Consider the following 12,293-nt stretch of genomic DNA (forward strand, 5'->3'; position numbering starts at 1 on the left):
GGTCCTGGGTTACACTGGCATTTGTTGACCATAGAGGAATGGTGGGATCTGGGGATATTAGGGTCTCTGAAAAGGAGTGCAATCCACATGGCCCAGCATCTTCTTCTAACCTAGTAAGGTGACTCCAGAGTGGTCCTTGCTGTCTTGCAGGCCTTCTCCTGCCAGGTTTTTTCTGCCTCATCTTCTCTCTCCTCTGCATTGGCTCTTTCTCTCCCTGACTAGCTGTTGTCCCCACACAGTGCAGGCCACAGGCTGCTCAGTGCTCCAGGCTCCTGCTCCATCAGGGTCCCATCCCCCATGATCCCTAGTAGGGAAAAGCCTCCCAGGCAAAGTCAGGACACCAGGCCTGTAGATCCCCATTTCCTCGCCCTCCTTGGCCAAAATACAGCTCAGCCTCTTCCTCTCTCTCACGGGTTTCTCACATCCTCCCACTCTCCCTCACAGTTTTTTTCCACCATTCTCCTCTTACGCTTCCATCTGCCCTCTCCAGTGATGTTTACATCTTCTTTTCCTGCCCCCTTGTTCCACTCAAGTTACCTTCTCTGCCTTCTGCCAGCTCCAGTCCCTCCCCAGAGGTCCACAGCAGTCTCACCATGAAATGGCTCCTTACACCCTAGCTTACTTGCCCAGTCTATCCCTGCCTCTCCTTCTACAATTACTCCTTCTCTTCCTCTGATGCATATTTCATCTCTCTGTTTTCAAATCCTGAGCTGTTCTCTCCTCCCTGCCTGGCTATAGGAAAGGAAGAACGATATTTCCCACTCTAGTATGTTTCTGCGAATTTCAACTTAATCTTGTGTCCAAGTTTGGGCACTGTGTCCTGTAGAACATGAAGATGAAGGACATGATCCTGGTGGGTGCAGTGCCTTCCAGCTAAAGTCTCAATTCCCTACCCCAGAGCGTGAGTGAGAGAGTTGACTGAAGGCATGTCAGAAGCAAAGGGAAAAACAGATCTGGCTGCTCGGAGAATTAAACAGTTTTGCCACAAACAGGGAGCAAGAGAACTGTGGGCAGAGCTGTGGAAAGGTGGGCTTGCAGCTCCTACTGCCACCAGGAGGGCCAGTGTCTGGTGACCTGGGGAGCATTGCCTGCTTCACACACCAAGCTGCTCAGCCCCATAGACCCTGACCCTTCCCTCAGCAGCACCAGCCAGTCTGGGATGTTGAACAGACAAAATAGGTGGTGGGACCACAATCATTTTGCTGGCCCAGCAGCTGCTGGGCACCTGCTTGCTTTGCATGCACCTGGGGCCAGGCCTACTGGAAGAGCTGCCATTTTGCAGCCCTGCAACATTTTGAAAGAGGAAAAAATGTTGTATTTACATGCGTCGTCTTGTTTTCAGAAATGCCTGAATCATTTTGCCTCAAATCTACCCCCTCCCCTCAGAAAAGTCAAAGTAAGCAAACTATATGGAAAAACAAAAACCACAGCCAGCATGGCTGATCGTTATACGCAGTAGAAAACAGGCTTCTCAGGGACATTGTCAGGGAACATTCACAACACACAACACTGCCAATCTTGCCTGTGGTGAGGTGCCAAGCTCCTCTCCCTCATGGCACGGCACCACTCTGGCGAGGTCTCTCCAGCAGCCCAGGCTGGTTGGCCATGCTCGGCGTCCTCGGCCTGCTGCTGCGTTCCTGCCAGCCAGCACAGCGCCCAGCCTCCCAGCCCACTGGTTTCAGAGACCCGAACTACTGGCGATGTTTCACTGCAACACTTTATGCATCAGCAGTCATTTATTTTTACAGTTCTGACTTTCAAGTGATGCTGTTACACAGGGAACGGCTGAGAATTCATGCCATGCTCATTGAATTCTGTGTGGCCCTTGCTGCTGCCTGAAGAAGAAATGCAGGGAACAAGCAGGAACACTGGGATGCAGGATGAGGTGCATGTGTGAGGAAGGAGAGAGGGGCTGAGGATGGGAGGTGCAGGGGAGGGAGAGCAGGGAGGCCTAGATATTGCCGCTAAGGAGGGATTTGGCTCTCGGAGGAGAGGGGTGACACAGCGAGGGTGATGTGGGAGCTCAGAATCCAGGTCTCTATGACAGAGCAGACGAGGAGCATAGCACAGGCTCATTTTTGTCCCTCTGAAGAGCCAAGACTCCCTAAGCTCTAATTCTCTTTAGGGAAGTTGAGGCAAAAATGAAGCAGGGGAGGCTGCTGGACCCATAGTCATTGAAACAAGGACTTACTGTGTAATCACAAAGGCTTCTGATCATTCCCTTTTTACCAGATATTTGCAGACACTGCACACATTACCCCAGGAAGGGAAAAGAAAAAAAAAAAACAAACAGGATTCCCGCACTCTCTAGGTGGCCTGGGGACAAGGAACAGCGAATATCCTCAACCTGCTTTTAGCTAACCATATCTGTAAAAGATGCTGTGAAACCATACAGAATCCTCTTCCATCCACTCCTGGGTAGCAGAGATATCTGTCTGAAACTCTTGCAAAGTTTTGGGCTGGAAATTTTCAACCATCAGAGAGCAGCTGAGTCACTGAGCTCAAGTGGGCTCCTCCTGCCATTCCTTCATTGCCTTCTCTACCCCAAGGCAATACAGTCTTCATTTGTCTGTTTTATTTTTTTTTCCTCCTATGCAACTAATGCTTCTGAAAGTAAGAGGCTAAGAGCACTTGCAATAACCATAGCACTGCTATGAAAGCTCCTTATCTCGACCTCACCCCTGGCTCTGCAATGCTTCCCAGATCTGATCTGCAGCATCCCCTGCTCATACAATCCTAAACTGTGGACACGCTGCTTTCTATACTGAGGCCTGTCTTGCAGCACATCACTTGCAGCACACCTGCTGAAAGGAGGCATTGGTCCCCTTGCTGCCCATTTCCCCAGCCAGGGCCAGCAGGATCCCACACAGCTGTCATGGTCACCCTGTGAGACAAGCTGCCATGCTCCCGTGCGTTGAGCATGCTCCCAAATACACCCTGCCAAAACACCTTGTGCCTCACTCTTGGTGTGCTTGTAGTACCAGGACAGAGATCTTCCTCTTCAATAGACCAACAGCACTGCTCAAATTTTCTCCCTGCACCACAGATCCCTTGTTCAAGTCTGTTCCAGATCCCCCCTCACAGTTCTAGCCAAAGCCCTTATACCTTCTCTGCAATAACCCTCTGCTTTTTCAGCTTCAGGCTGTTTCCTTGCCCAGCCCATGAGGACTGGGCTTTACATCTCTCCTTGACCCACAGGGCCCTCGTGCACTGCTCTACATCCTGCTACTCTTGCACACTCCTCTAAAGCATCCCCTTCAATGCCATCCCATTGCTCCTGAGCCCATGGGCCACCTTGTCTGAGCCAGAATGGCTTTCTGGAGGAGCTGCTCCCAGACTTTTCCAGCACCCCTGTATGGCTCCAACTTTGCCCCTTTCGCCTTTGTGCCCCGCTAGTTCAGCTGCATCTCTAGGTGAGCCCATCGCGCTCATCGCCACCCCTGAGAACCGACCTGCTCATTGCCCTAATGGGTTTCCAAGGGGATGGGAGAGAGGGGAGGAGAGTAAGTGGCTGACGCTTCTCAGCCACTCAGCTCGGCCCAGAGCTAACGAGGCATCTCAAAATTAAAAAGTGAACTGCAATCCCCAGCAGGCCTGTCCTCCTTTTGGCATTAGTCGGAGTTCTCTTTCTTTTTCAAAAAAGAGGACTGCAGAGCTGCGAGTTGCATTTGGGGCTGTGGAAGCACCACATCCTGGCAGCTTTGAGGGGGCCCTTGTCTGAGGACAGAGCCTTCAGTGCCCTGGAAATCATTCTTGCTTTGAGGCCACCACTTTGAGGCCAGTGGGCTGATTCCAGCTCTCCCTGCCTGCCCATTTCCTGCACATCCTGGGCTGGCAATGAGGATGTGCTGGGGCCAGAGCAGGGCTGTGAGCAAGGAAAGGATCAAGGGAAAGGAGTGAGAGAGAAAGAGAGGAAGCTTCATAATGTGGGGAGGCAGAGAATTTCAGCTGGAAGAGAGCTAGACAGTGGGCATAAAAGTGTATGGTAGCTCCACAAGCTCAACCTGGGAAGGGTAGAGGATGGATAAAGGTGCAGAGATGGGAGAGGAGCACACGCTAGCAAAGACGCATTTACACCTGGGCAGCGTGGGTGCTGCTGTGCTGCGGGAGCACAGGCTCTCTTAAAAAGCTGGCGGGGAATGGAAAAGGAATGGAAAGAGAGCAGAGAAGGGAGGAAGGAAAGGCATCCTGCTTTGTTACTTTGGTGGGCTGCGTTTCTCAGATTCCTGTAATGTGTGGAGCACCACATGCTGGCCAGCTACCAGTGCTCTGGAGAAGGGGCTGCACTTGGGGAGGACCCAGAGGAAGGAGGAGCAGCAAGTTCCAAGTTGGCCTGTCCACCACCGTGGGCGGGCTGCCTGGAGGCAGGGCTGAAGGGCAGGTACCACTGCCCTTCCCTAGGAGAACAACCCATCCCACAGGGCTCCTATGGCTAGGGTTTGGTACTGCTCTCCATGCCTCTCACCTGAGGGGTTGGTTTTGCACCAAGAAAGCCCCTGAGGCTTTCCCCAAAGTGTGACTTCTCCAGCTGCACACAATTCTGGTGGGAGTGCAAAACTCCACCTTCTCCATGGCTTACAAATGAACTAAAAGCCACAGGGGGTTAGACAAGCTCCTGGAATGACCCCACAGGATTTATCCTAGCTATAGATCTGGCCCAAGATCTCAGAGGACTGGTGAGCTCTGGGGACAGTGGCAGTGCAAGGAAACATCCACTTCTTTTCCTGGCTTTATAATGCTAAAGGTTTCCAGTTTTCAGGCTCCATTCTCATCCCATCCTTCTCTTATCTGTAAATGCTGCAGGGGCAATTTTATCCAGAGAGACTTATCCTCCAGGGTAGAGGGCCAGACATACTGCAGCCAGTGATGTTGTCTAGGGCATCACTGCATAGCGAGCATCAAAGGCACCCATCACTGGTGCTGTCAGCAAGGACTTTGCACTTATGAGGGGAGGGAAGGACAAGAAAGGGTGAAGGGCAACAGAGGTGCATGCAGAAAACAGCGTTAGCCTTGTCTTTCTCTCTCTCTGCTTGAGTGAGGAAAACACTGTTTATTCTTTGGGAATTCAAAGTAAATTGAAATAAAATGCAATGTTTTCCCCAGAAACATCCATCTTGCAGTCAGGAGGAGCTGAGTGCCTGCTCAGCCCAACTCCTGCACCACACAGGGCTGGCAGGTCAGGCAGCAGTGCCTGCACCAAGCAGCTTTGCCCGAGCTGAAAGAAGGGATGCTTCATGCCCCAGAGGGCAGACTGGGTGCCATGAGGGACCAGAGCGGACAGGCTGTGACCAGGACCCCTTTCCTGCAGGCACCTTCACAGCTCCCCACTGCATCACCCCTTGCCCCTCTGCTTTGTGCCTATGCGGAGCCAGATCACCTACTGCTTTACTGTATCATAATCATCTCAATAGCCTACAAGATGGTTTTCTTGCAGTTTTTTATGTCATCTCTGCAGTTCTCCCCCTCATAAAATGTGACTGCACCAATTTCTGTGATTGGTGCTGGTCAGCTAATAGGGACATTCGGTGTTTCCTGGACAGACCCTTTAAATCAAATCCAGCCGTATTGCACATTCAAAGGAGAGAAGGGAGGAGGGGGGCTCACTGCTACCCGCTTCCTTGCTGGGCACTACAAGCCTGCTAAAGTTGCATCCCACTGCAAATTCCTGAAGCAAATTCCCAAATGCACCAGCACTACGGAGGGATCCCATCAGAGGGGCAAGTGTCTCCTGCAGCCAGTGGCTCTCCCTGGGGCCCGAGTGCAGCAGTGGTTGGTGCTGCCCTCCTGATAGCCCGTGCAGCACTGTGGGAGGGAGGAGGTGTGCAGGGCCGAGGGACGGTGTGTGCATGGCCAAGGGACGGTGTGTGCACAGAGGGAGGCAATCTCTGCTGGAAGGGAACCAAACAGCGAGTGGATGGGGGCAGGTTTGTGTGAAATGCAGGGAAGCCTGAGCTCAACCACAGAGGAAGATGGTTTATCTTAGAGTGTCACAGAAAACTGGAATATGCAGGGAGACTTCCAAAATGGATGATATTCCCCCCTTCCTTGACTTCAAGAGTTCAGGCCAAGCCTTTCACTTAAAAAAAAAAAATCTTCTTTTGCACCACCATTGACTTGACTCTGGTGTATGTCCCTTGAGACCACACACATGAATCTGCTTCCCAGAAGTTGTTTGGAGAACTTCTCAATATAGCTCCTGTTCTCCTGCAGCCTGAAGATCCTCCAAGTCCACACTACTCCTTGGGAGGAGGAAGTAGCATTGCCCAGGAAAGAGCAAAAATAGCCAAGCTTGGCAGGCTGAAGCTAGACACACTCCAGCCCTCAGCTCACCATGTGGTCAGCTGTGGGCTTTCCACAGTCTGCTTCTCCAGCTAATAGACCCCGCAGTACTCTTGAGTGGCATAGGTGACCCAAGAATGTTTCTGCAGATACCAGCATTTTTTGCCAAATAGCAGCAAGACCACCAGCTTTCGATTGATACTTCATCACACAGGGTTAGTGAGGGTGCATCCTGGCAGGGCTGTCTGCTGCAGTCCCCCAGATGCAGTGGAGACAGAGTGACCAAGAGCCATGTGGGCAGCCACCCCGACCCTCCAGAGGGAACACAGCAGGAGAACCTGGCATTAGGAGCAGGGAATGTGGTGGAGCTGTGACCTGCTGCCCGTCATGGAGGATGTCTGGAGCAGAGAAAACCAGTGTGTCTCTGTCCCCAGGAAATGTCCCCAGACATGTCCTGCCATGGGGAACGCTACAGTCACTGTCTGTAGAAATGGCAAATTTGGGATGGAGAGGTTGTTTTTTTCATTTATATTCATACATATTCATATGTTATTTCTGGTCTTCCATGACTCTCAGCAAACTTGAGCCTGGACAAAAGGTTTTTTTTTTTTTTTTTTTTTCCTGACTGACTGGTGCATTACAGAGCTCTGCGCTTCATGTGGGACCAGGGAGGCGATGACATGCATTACGGGAGTGAGGAAGGGAGCGCTGAGAGCAGGGTGGGAGAGGAGGAGAGAGCAGAGGGAGGAGAGGAGGTGGTGGAGGAGGAGGAAGAGAGAAACTAGGAGGCAAAGAAAGAAAAGTGGGGGAGAAGGAAGGAGGGAGAGGAAGGCTGACAAGCAGCAGGATTTCGGGAGATGTGAGCGTGCAGAAGGGGGAGTTTGGCAGTGTGCTGCACCCAGTCAAAGCAGCCTTGCTGCTGAGCAGCCGCAGCCCCGTGCTCCACTGCCCGCTCTTGTGCTGTGCCGGCAGCGCGACTGGGGTCACCCTACCTCCAAAGTCAGGCCGGAGGCGAACGTCATAGCCCTTCAGCAATTTGTCCACAATCTCTTTCACCACGGAAATATTCCCAGTGGAGGGGCTGAAATACAAAAGAAGAGAGTCCTCGTCACGCCACGGACCCCAGCACAGGATCCCGTGCAGCACTGCTGGGCTATGGGGCAGCTGCACCGCGGCGCTCTGTCCCGCGGCCGCTCTGCCATGGGGCCGTGCCGAGCTGCGAGGACGCCCTCGGCTCCGGAGGACAGCATGGCTTTGGATCCTCTTCCTGGACTCGTCCTGGACTCCCCAAAATCCCAGGATATTCTAGCACGCTGGCGCCTGCCCTGGTGTGGCCCTGCTTACCGCATGGACCTCTCCATGGCCACCGACCTGCAGCGCCCGGGCTTCCCACTGCCCCCGGATGGGGGTCCACATGCACGCACACACACACACACACAAATCAGGTATTTCTGCGCATAGGGCTGCTGCGGTCCTTCTTGCAAGGCTCTCTCGCCTTCCCGGCCACGCTGGGCACTTTCTTCCCCCTTATACAACATAAATGCAGTGAGTTCCCCAGGACACAAATCTCCCCCTGCAAAACATGCACCCTACGCTGTCATGCATCCCAGTGCCACCTCAAGGCACCCAGATATTTCTTCCTATCACTGAAGGAAAGCTAAACCCCAACACTCCTTTTCCCACAACCATGATGTTAAAGCCAATCGCTGGCATGTAAAAAAATTTTGTATCTCTCAGCATCACTGTGGCTTCTTAGCAACGCAAACCAAGAGAGAGCGGCAGGGAGAAGGAGAGTCCATCTTTGGCTCTGTATGCCAGAGAAATGGTCTGCCCTGCCCCTGCCCCCTGTCTGCCATTGGCAGGGGTTGCCCGTCCTCACTGATGCTCTCCCAGGGCCTCCAGGCATTTCAGCAGGAGGGGGGCTCCTCTTAGGCAGCCCAAGAGTCAAAGTAAATTTAAGGAAGGGAAACCATAAAGCAGAGGATGCTAAAAATATTGAACATACCCAATGCTGCAGGGTTTGTACGTTTTCCCACCTTAAAACCCAGCATCTGTGTCACCCTCTATCCCCTATTTTCCATGAGAATAGAGACCCCAGGCCAGTGGCAAATACTACTCTTTGCAGCCCCCCTCCAGGACAGCATGTGTCCCTGTCAACACTGCCTCCCAAGGGCCTGTTGGGCTGAAGGCTGCACCACCGCACTGCCTGGTGTCTCACCGCGCTCGGGCGTTGCGCCGGCGTCTCTGTGCAGGTGCACACAGGTACCTGCACACATCTGCATGCTCTCCTGACTGTGCTGTGGGTGCGCAGGCTCCCTGCCTGTCAATGCAGGCACACGAATGCTCTGGAGTCCTGCGCGTGCAACACGTGCACAAACATGTTTGCTAATGGTGTGACCAGGTCCACGTGGAAGTGAGTGTGGGTGCAGAGGCTGCTCAGTCAGCACACAGCGTGTGGATGCTGCCCATGCAGGTGCATAGGGCAGGTAGTTGCAGGTGCCTGGCACCGCATTCCCAGGGGCCCAGCCTCCCTGCACACGTGTGGCTGGGGGAATCTGCGACCAGTGGCAGGTCTGGATGCATGTTCCAGCTGGGGATGCTCGGGCTGTGCACGTGCACACATTTTTCATGTGAACAGCTCACAGAGAATGTGAGACAGCGCACTTTGCAGGGCCCAGCTCTGGTGCAGGGACAACCTGTTCAGCACTTGTGCCCACGGGGCAGGGGGACGTGGGGTCTGAACAGAGATCTTGCGTGTGCTCCCTGTAGGGGTAGCACTCTTCATTGCAGTGCTTTATTCACTGTAAAAGTGAGGCAAAGGTGCGCACAGGTGGACACTTCCACAAAACTGTACCTGCACATGCAAAATCTTCTTGCATCTGTGGATTTCTGGGCAGGTTTGTGAGCTTTTTGACTGTGCTTGTGCATATAGGTTCTCTGTGGATTGACCATATGCACCAGTATTTGTCCATCTCTAGATATTCCTGGGTATATAGACTTTCACATAGCCATATGCATAGCATGGACATAATATGTATGTCCTGAGGGGATTTAGGCATTGTATTTTCTTAGCCTTGCACGAGCCATAGGCCCAGGAAGTGGCGTTACTCCCTTCCTATAGGCAAGGAAACGGAAGCAGAGAGAGCAAACTGTGGCAGAGGCCCTGCAGGCAGGGGCAAAGCAAAGAGGGATCTAGGGGCCCTTTCTCCCCATCAGCTACATGTTAGCCCAGGGAGGCCATAAACTGGCATCATGATTAAGGTCCCCTCTTGGTGCTCCCTTTGATCTGTGAGGCCACCTCCCTCCCAATGAACAGCCGAGTCATGCATTTGCCCAGCCGTGGGCACGCAGCTGCATATGAGTGCTATTCCCAGGGAATGTGGGTCTGCATCCACGCAGGGAGCATGTGCACCCAGCCTGTGAAGCGCACGTTTGAATATTGTGTCCCTGACTATGTGGGCGTGCATGTGCTCTCCATGTACACGTACCCTTGCAGCCAAGTGTCTCCGTGCATGCACAGTGTGCTGCTGGCTGCGATGCGTGGGAGGAGAGGGAGGCATGTGTGCCTGGGAAGAGTGCATGCTGCCTGCAAGGTGTGCGGAGATGCACATGCGAGTCTCAGCTGGCTCTCAGTCCTGCACATTAGCAGATGTAAATGCGCATGCAAGGACATGTCTGAGCAAATGCTGCTGATGTGGACTCTACTCTTTACTCATTTGGTCAAACAGTACCTCTAAGCGTGTCTCTGTATGAGCCTCTGTATAAAGTAAACCACCCAGGAATGGTATAGATAAGGGGGGCACGAAGCTGCGCATGTGCTTGTTTATAACTATGGGAACATAAATCTTTGCATACACAGCCCTGCAAGCTGGAGCAGGGAGCTACACGCGTGCCTCGCTCGGGAGCGCACGGCTCAGCGTGCACGGCAGAGCAAGGAGATGCCAGAGATACCTCCCCAGCAACTCCATGCGTCTTGCGAGCATGCAGCCACAGGGACAACTGCCCATATGCGTGAGGGGGAGTACGCAGCCCCTGCCTGCGGGCGAAGGCAGCAGGGCACTGTGTGTGTCAGAGCAAACAGGTGTGCTCTGCGCACCGGGACCAGGGTGGACCTGCGCTGCTCCCCTGGCTGCGCTGGGTGCTCGGGGCAGAGCCGCATTTGGGGTGTCCAGCGTATCCGCACAGACATCTGGACGCGTGCAGGGGCGGGTGACCCGTGCTGTGCCCCGCGAGCCTGCTGCGCCGCACATGCGTGTGCGCCCGGGCGGGCACGGTTGGCCGTGCGTGTGCGGCGACGCTCCGCGCTCACCGCGCGCTGGTGGCCGTTCCACACCGCGGAGCTGCCCGTAGGCACAGATGCAGGCGCTGCCTCCCGCGCGCCGCAGAGCCGCGGCTTGGGGACAGGCACGGCACGCCTGGCTGCGAGTGTGGCTGCGTGCGTACTGTATGTGCAGGCACGGACGAGGCAGCCCTATGCGCACAGCCTGGTGTCTGGCAGCGCAGATGGACACCATGTTCCCCAGCAAAATGCTTCATTTTGCTGTTTTCTCCCCGGTCGTGCACGACGCAGGGAGGGATGGCAGGGGGGCATGCTGCAAGTGGGCTGAGGTGGGCTCTGTCTGCAGGGAGACTGCTCCATGCTGCACATCTCATGTATGAGCATCCCTTCTCCTAAAATGGCACAGGCTGGGAAATAACAACAGCAGGGGAAGCAATTTGGGGAGAGAACCCCCTGCTCTTTCGCACACACAGATCAACAGAGAAAACCCCAAACAAAACAAGCACATCCTGGATGGGCCCCCCTTCCCTGCAGCCTGGGATCGCAATCCTTACCTTTGCGCACAGCAGGCGAGACAAAGCGCTGCTAAAGCAGAGACAATTCCACTCAATCTGCCTGCCTGAAATGTCCACATTTCCACAAAGACGAAGGATGGAAAAAAATCCTTAGAGGGGAGGGGAAAGAAGGATGGATCTTCTGAAATCCCCCTCCAAAAAAAGGGGGGGAGGGAAAAAAGAAACCAACCCCCCCCCGTTAATGATTTCCTAAAGAAAAGGAATAATGAAAAAAAAAATGCGGGGGAAAAATATCCCCCCCACCTTCAATGCCAGTCAAAGAATTCGTTTCTTCTTCCTTTCAGCATCCTCTCAACAAGAGACATCCTCTGGCAATGGAGAAAATCCCAAGAGAAAGAAAAATAAAATGCCCCCAAATGGGCTCAGCAAAATGTGAAATCGAATCTCACAGGTACACAGAAGAAGAAATTAAAAAAGGAAAAAGAAAAAGGGAACTCGGTGTCCCCTGAGCACTCCACTTGGATTATTTTTCCTCCTGCTCTTTTGCCATCCGGTTCTGCAGATGTTGCATGGCTCCTGCTACCCACCTTCAGCGAGAGGAGGAGGAGGAGAAAGAGTCTGTGTGTGTGTGTGTGTATGTGTGTGTGTGAGTGAGTGTGTGTGTGCGAGGAGGGAGGCGTGAGTTATCTAGCAATGTGATTTTATTCTGGATTTCACCTACCCTTGCCTGTGCTCCCCTCCCTCTCTTTTTGCAAGGGGAAAGGGGGAGCCATGCAACACCACCAGGCTCTGTTTTTTTATTTTTATGGAATTCTGGCGCTTGTCACTCGGATGGTTTGGGGGTTTTCTGATAGGTTAAAAAAAAAGGAAAAACAAATGCAGCCCAGTAGATATATAAATACATATATGCATGCGTGGAGAATAAATAAATTGCCGTCTGTAGAAAGCGACTCTCGTAGGCAGGCAGAGCTGAACGTCTCCCTAATGCTGTTGCCGCAGCTCCTGTGGAGTTTTGCTGTTCATTGCAAAGTCACAGGAGGAGGGGAGGAGAGCAGGAGTTTGGGGATGGGGAGGGGGGCTCTCCAGGCAGATTGGGATCCTGACGTCATGGCTGACAACATTAACCCCTGCTGGCTTGCAGAGGCAACTTATTTTTTTCTTTTTTTTTTTTTTTCCTTTTGCTGCTTGACAAGAGAGCAGATGGGATGGGAAGGGTGGTG

The 12,293-nt window shown here is 53.2% G+C and overlaps 1 protein-coding gene across 2 annotated transcripts in view; it reads right to left on the reverse strand.

Moving 5' to 3' along the window:
• LOC104569789 (gamma-aminobutyric acid type A receptor subunit theta) overlaps positions 1-11,726 on the reverse strand; it is a 69,625-nt gene extending 57,899 nt beyond the window's left edge. The window contains exons 1-2 of one of the 2 annotated variants that reach the window (XM_010216788.2): positions 11,113-11,726; positions 7,272-7,360 (exon numbers count right to left, since the gene is read on the reverse strand). In XM_010216788.2, coding sequence (XP_010215090.1) covers positions 7,272-7,360; positions 11,113-11,192 — 169 coding nt within the window. In that variant the 5' untranslated portion in view covers positions 11,193-11,726. The remainder of the gene's footprint in view (positions 1-7,271; positions 7,361-11,112) is intronic. The other variant, XM_010216787.2, reaches the window with a different exon arrangement.
• Between the last annotated feature and the right edge of the window lie 567 nt (positions 11,727-12,293).

The sequence above is a fragment of the Tinamus guttatus genome, unplaced genomic scaffold (genome assembly GCF_059628265.1).
Source record: "Tinamus guttatus ecotype Peru unplaced genomic scaffold, ASM5962826v1 Tinamus_guttatus_pri_ptg000287l, whole genome shotgun sequence".
NCBI classification, from domain to species: Eukaryota; Metazoa; Chordata; class Aves; order Tinamiformes; family Tinamidae; genus Tinamus; species Tinamus guttatus.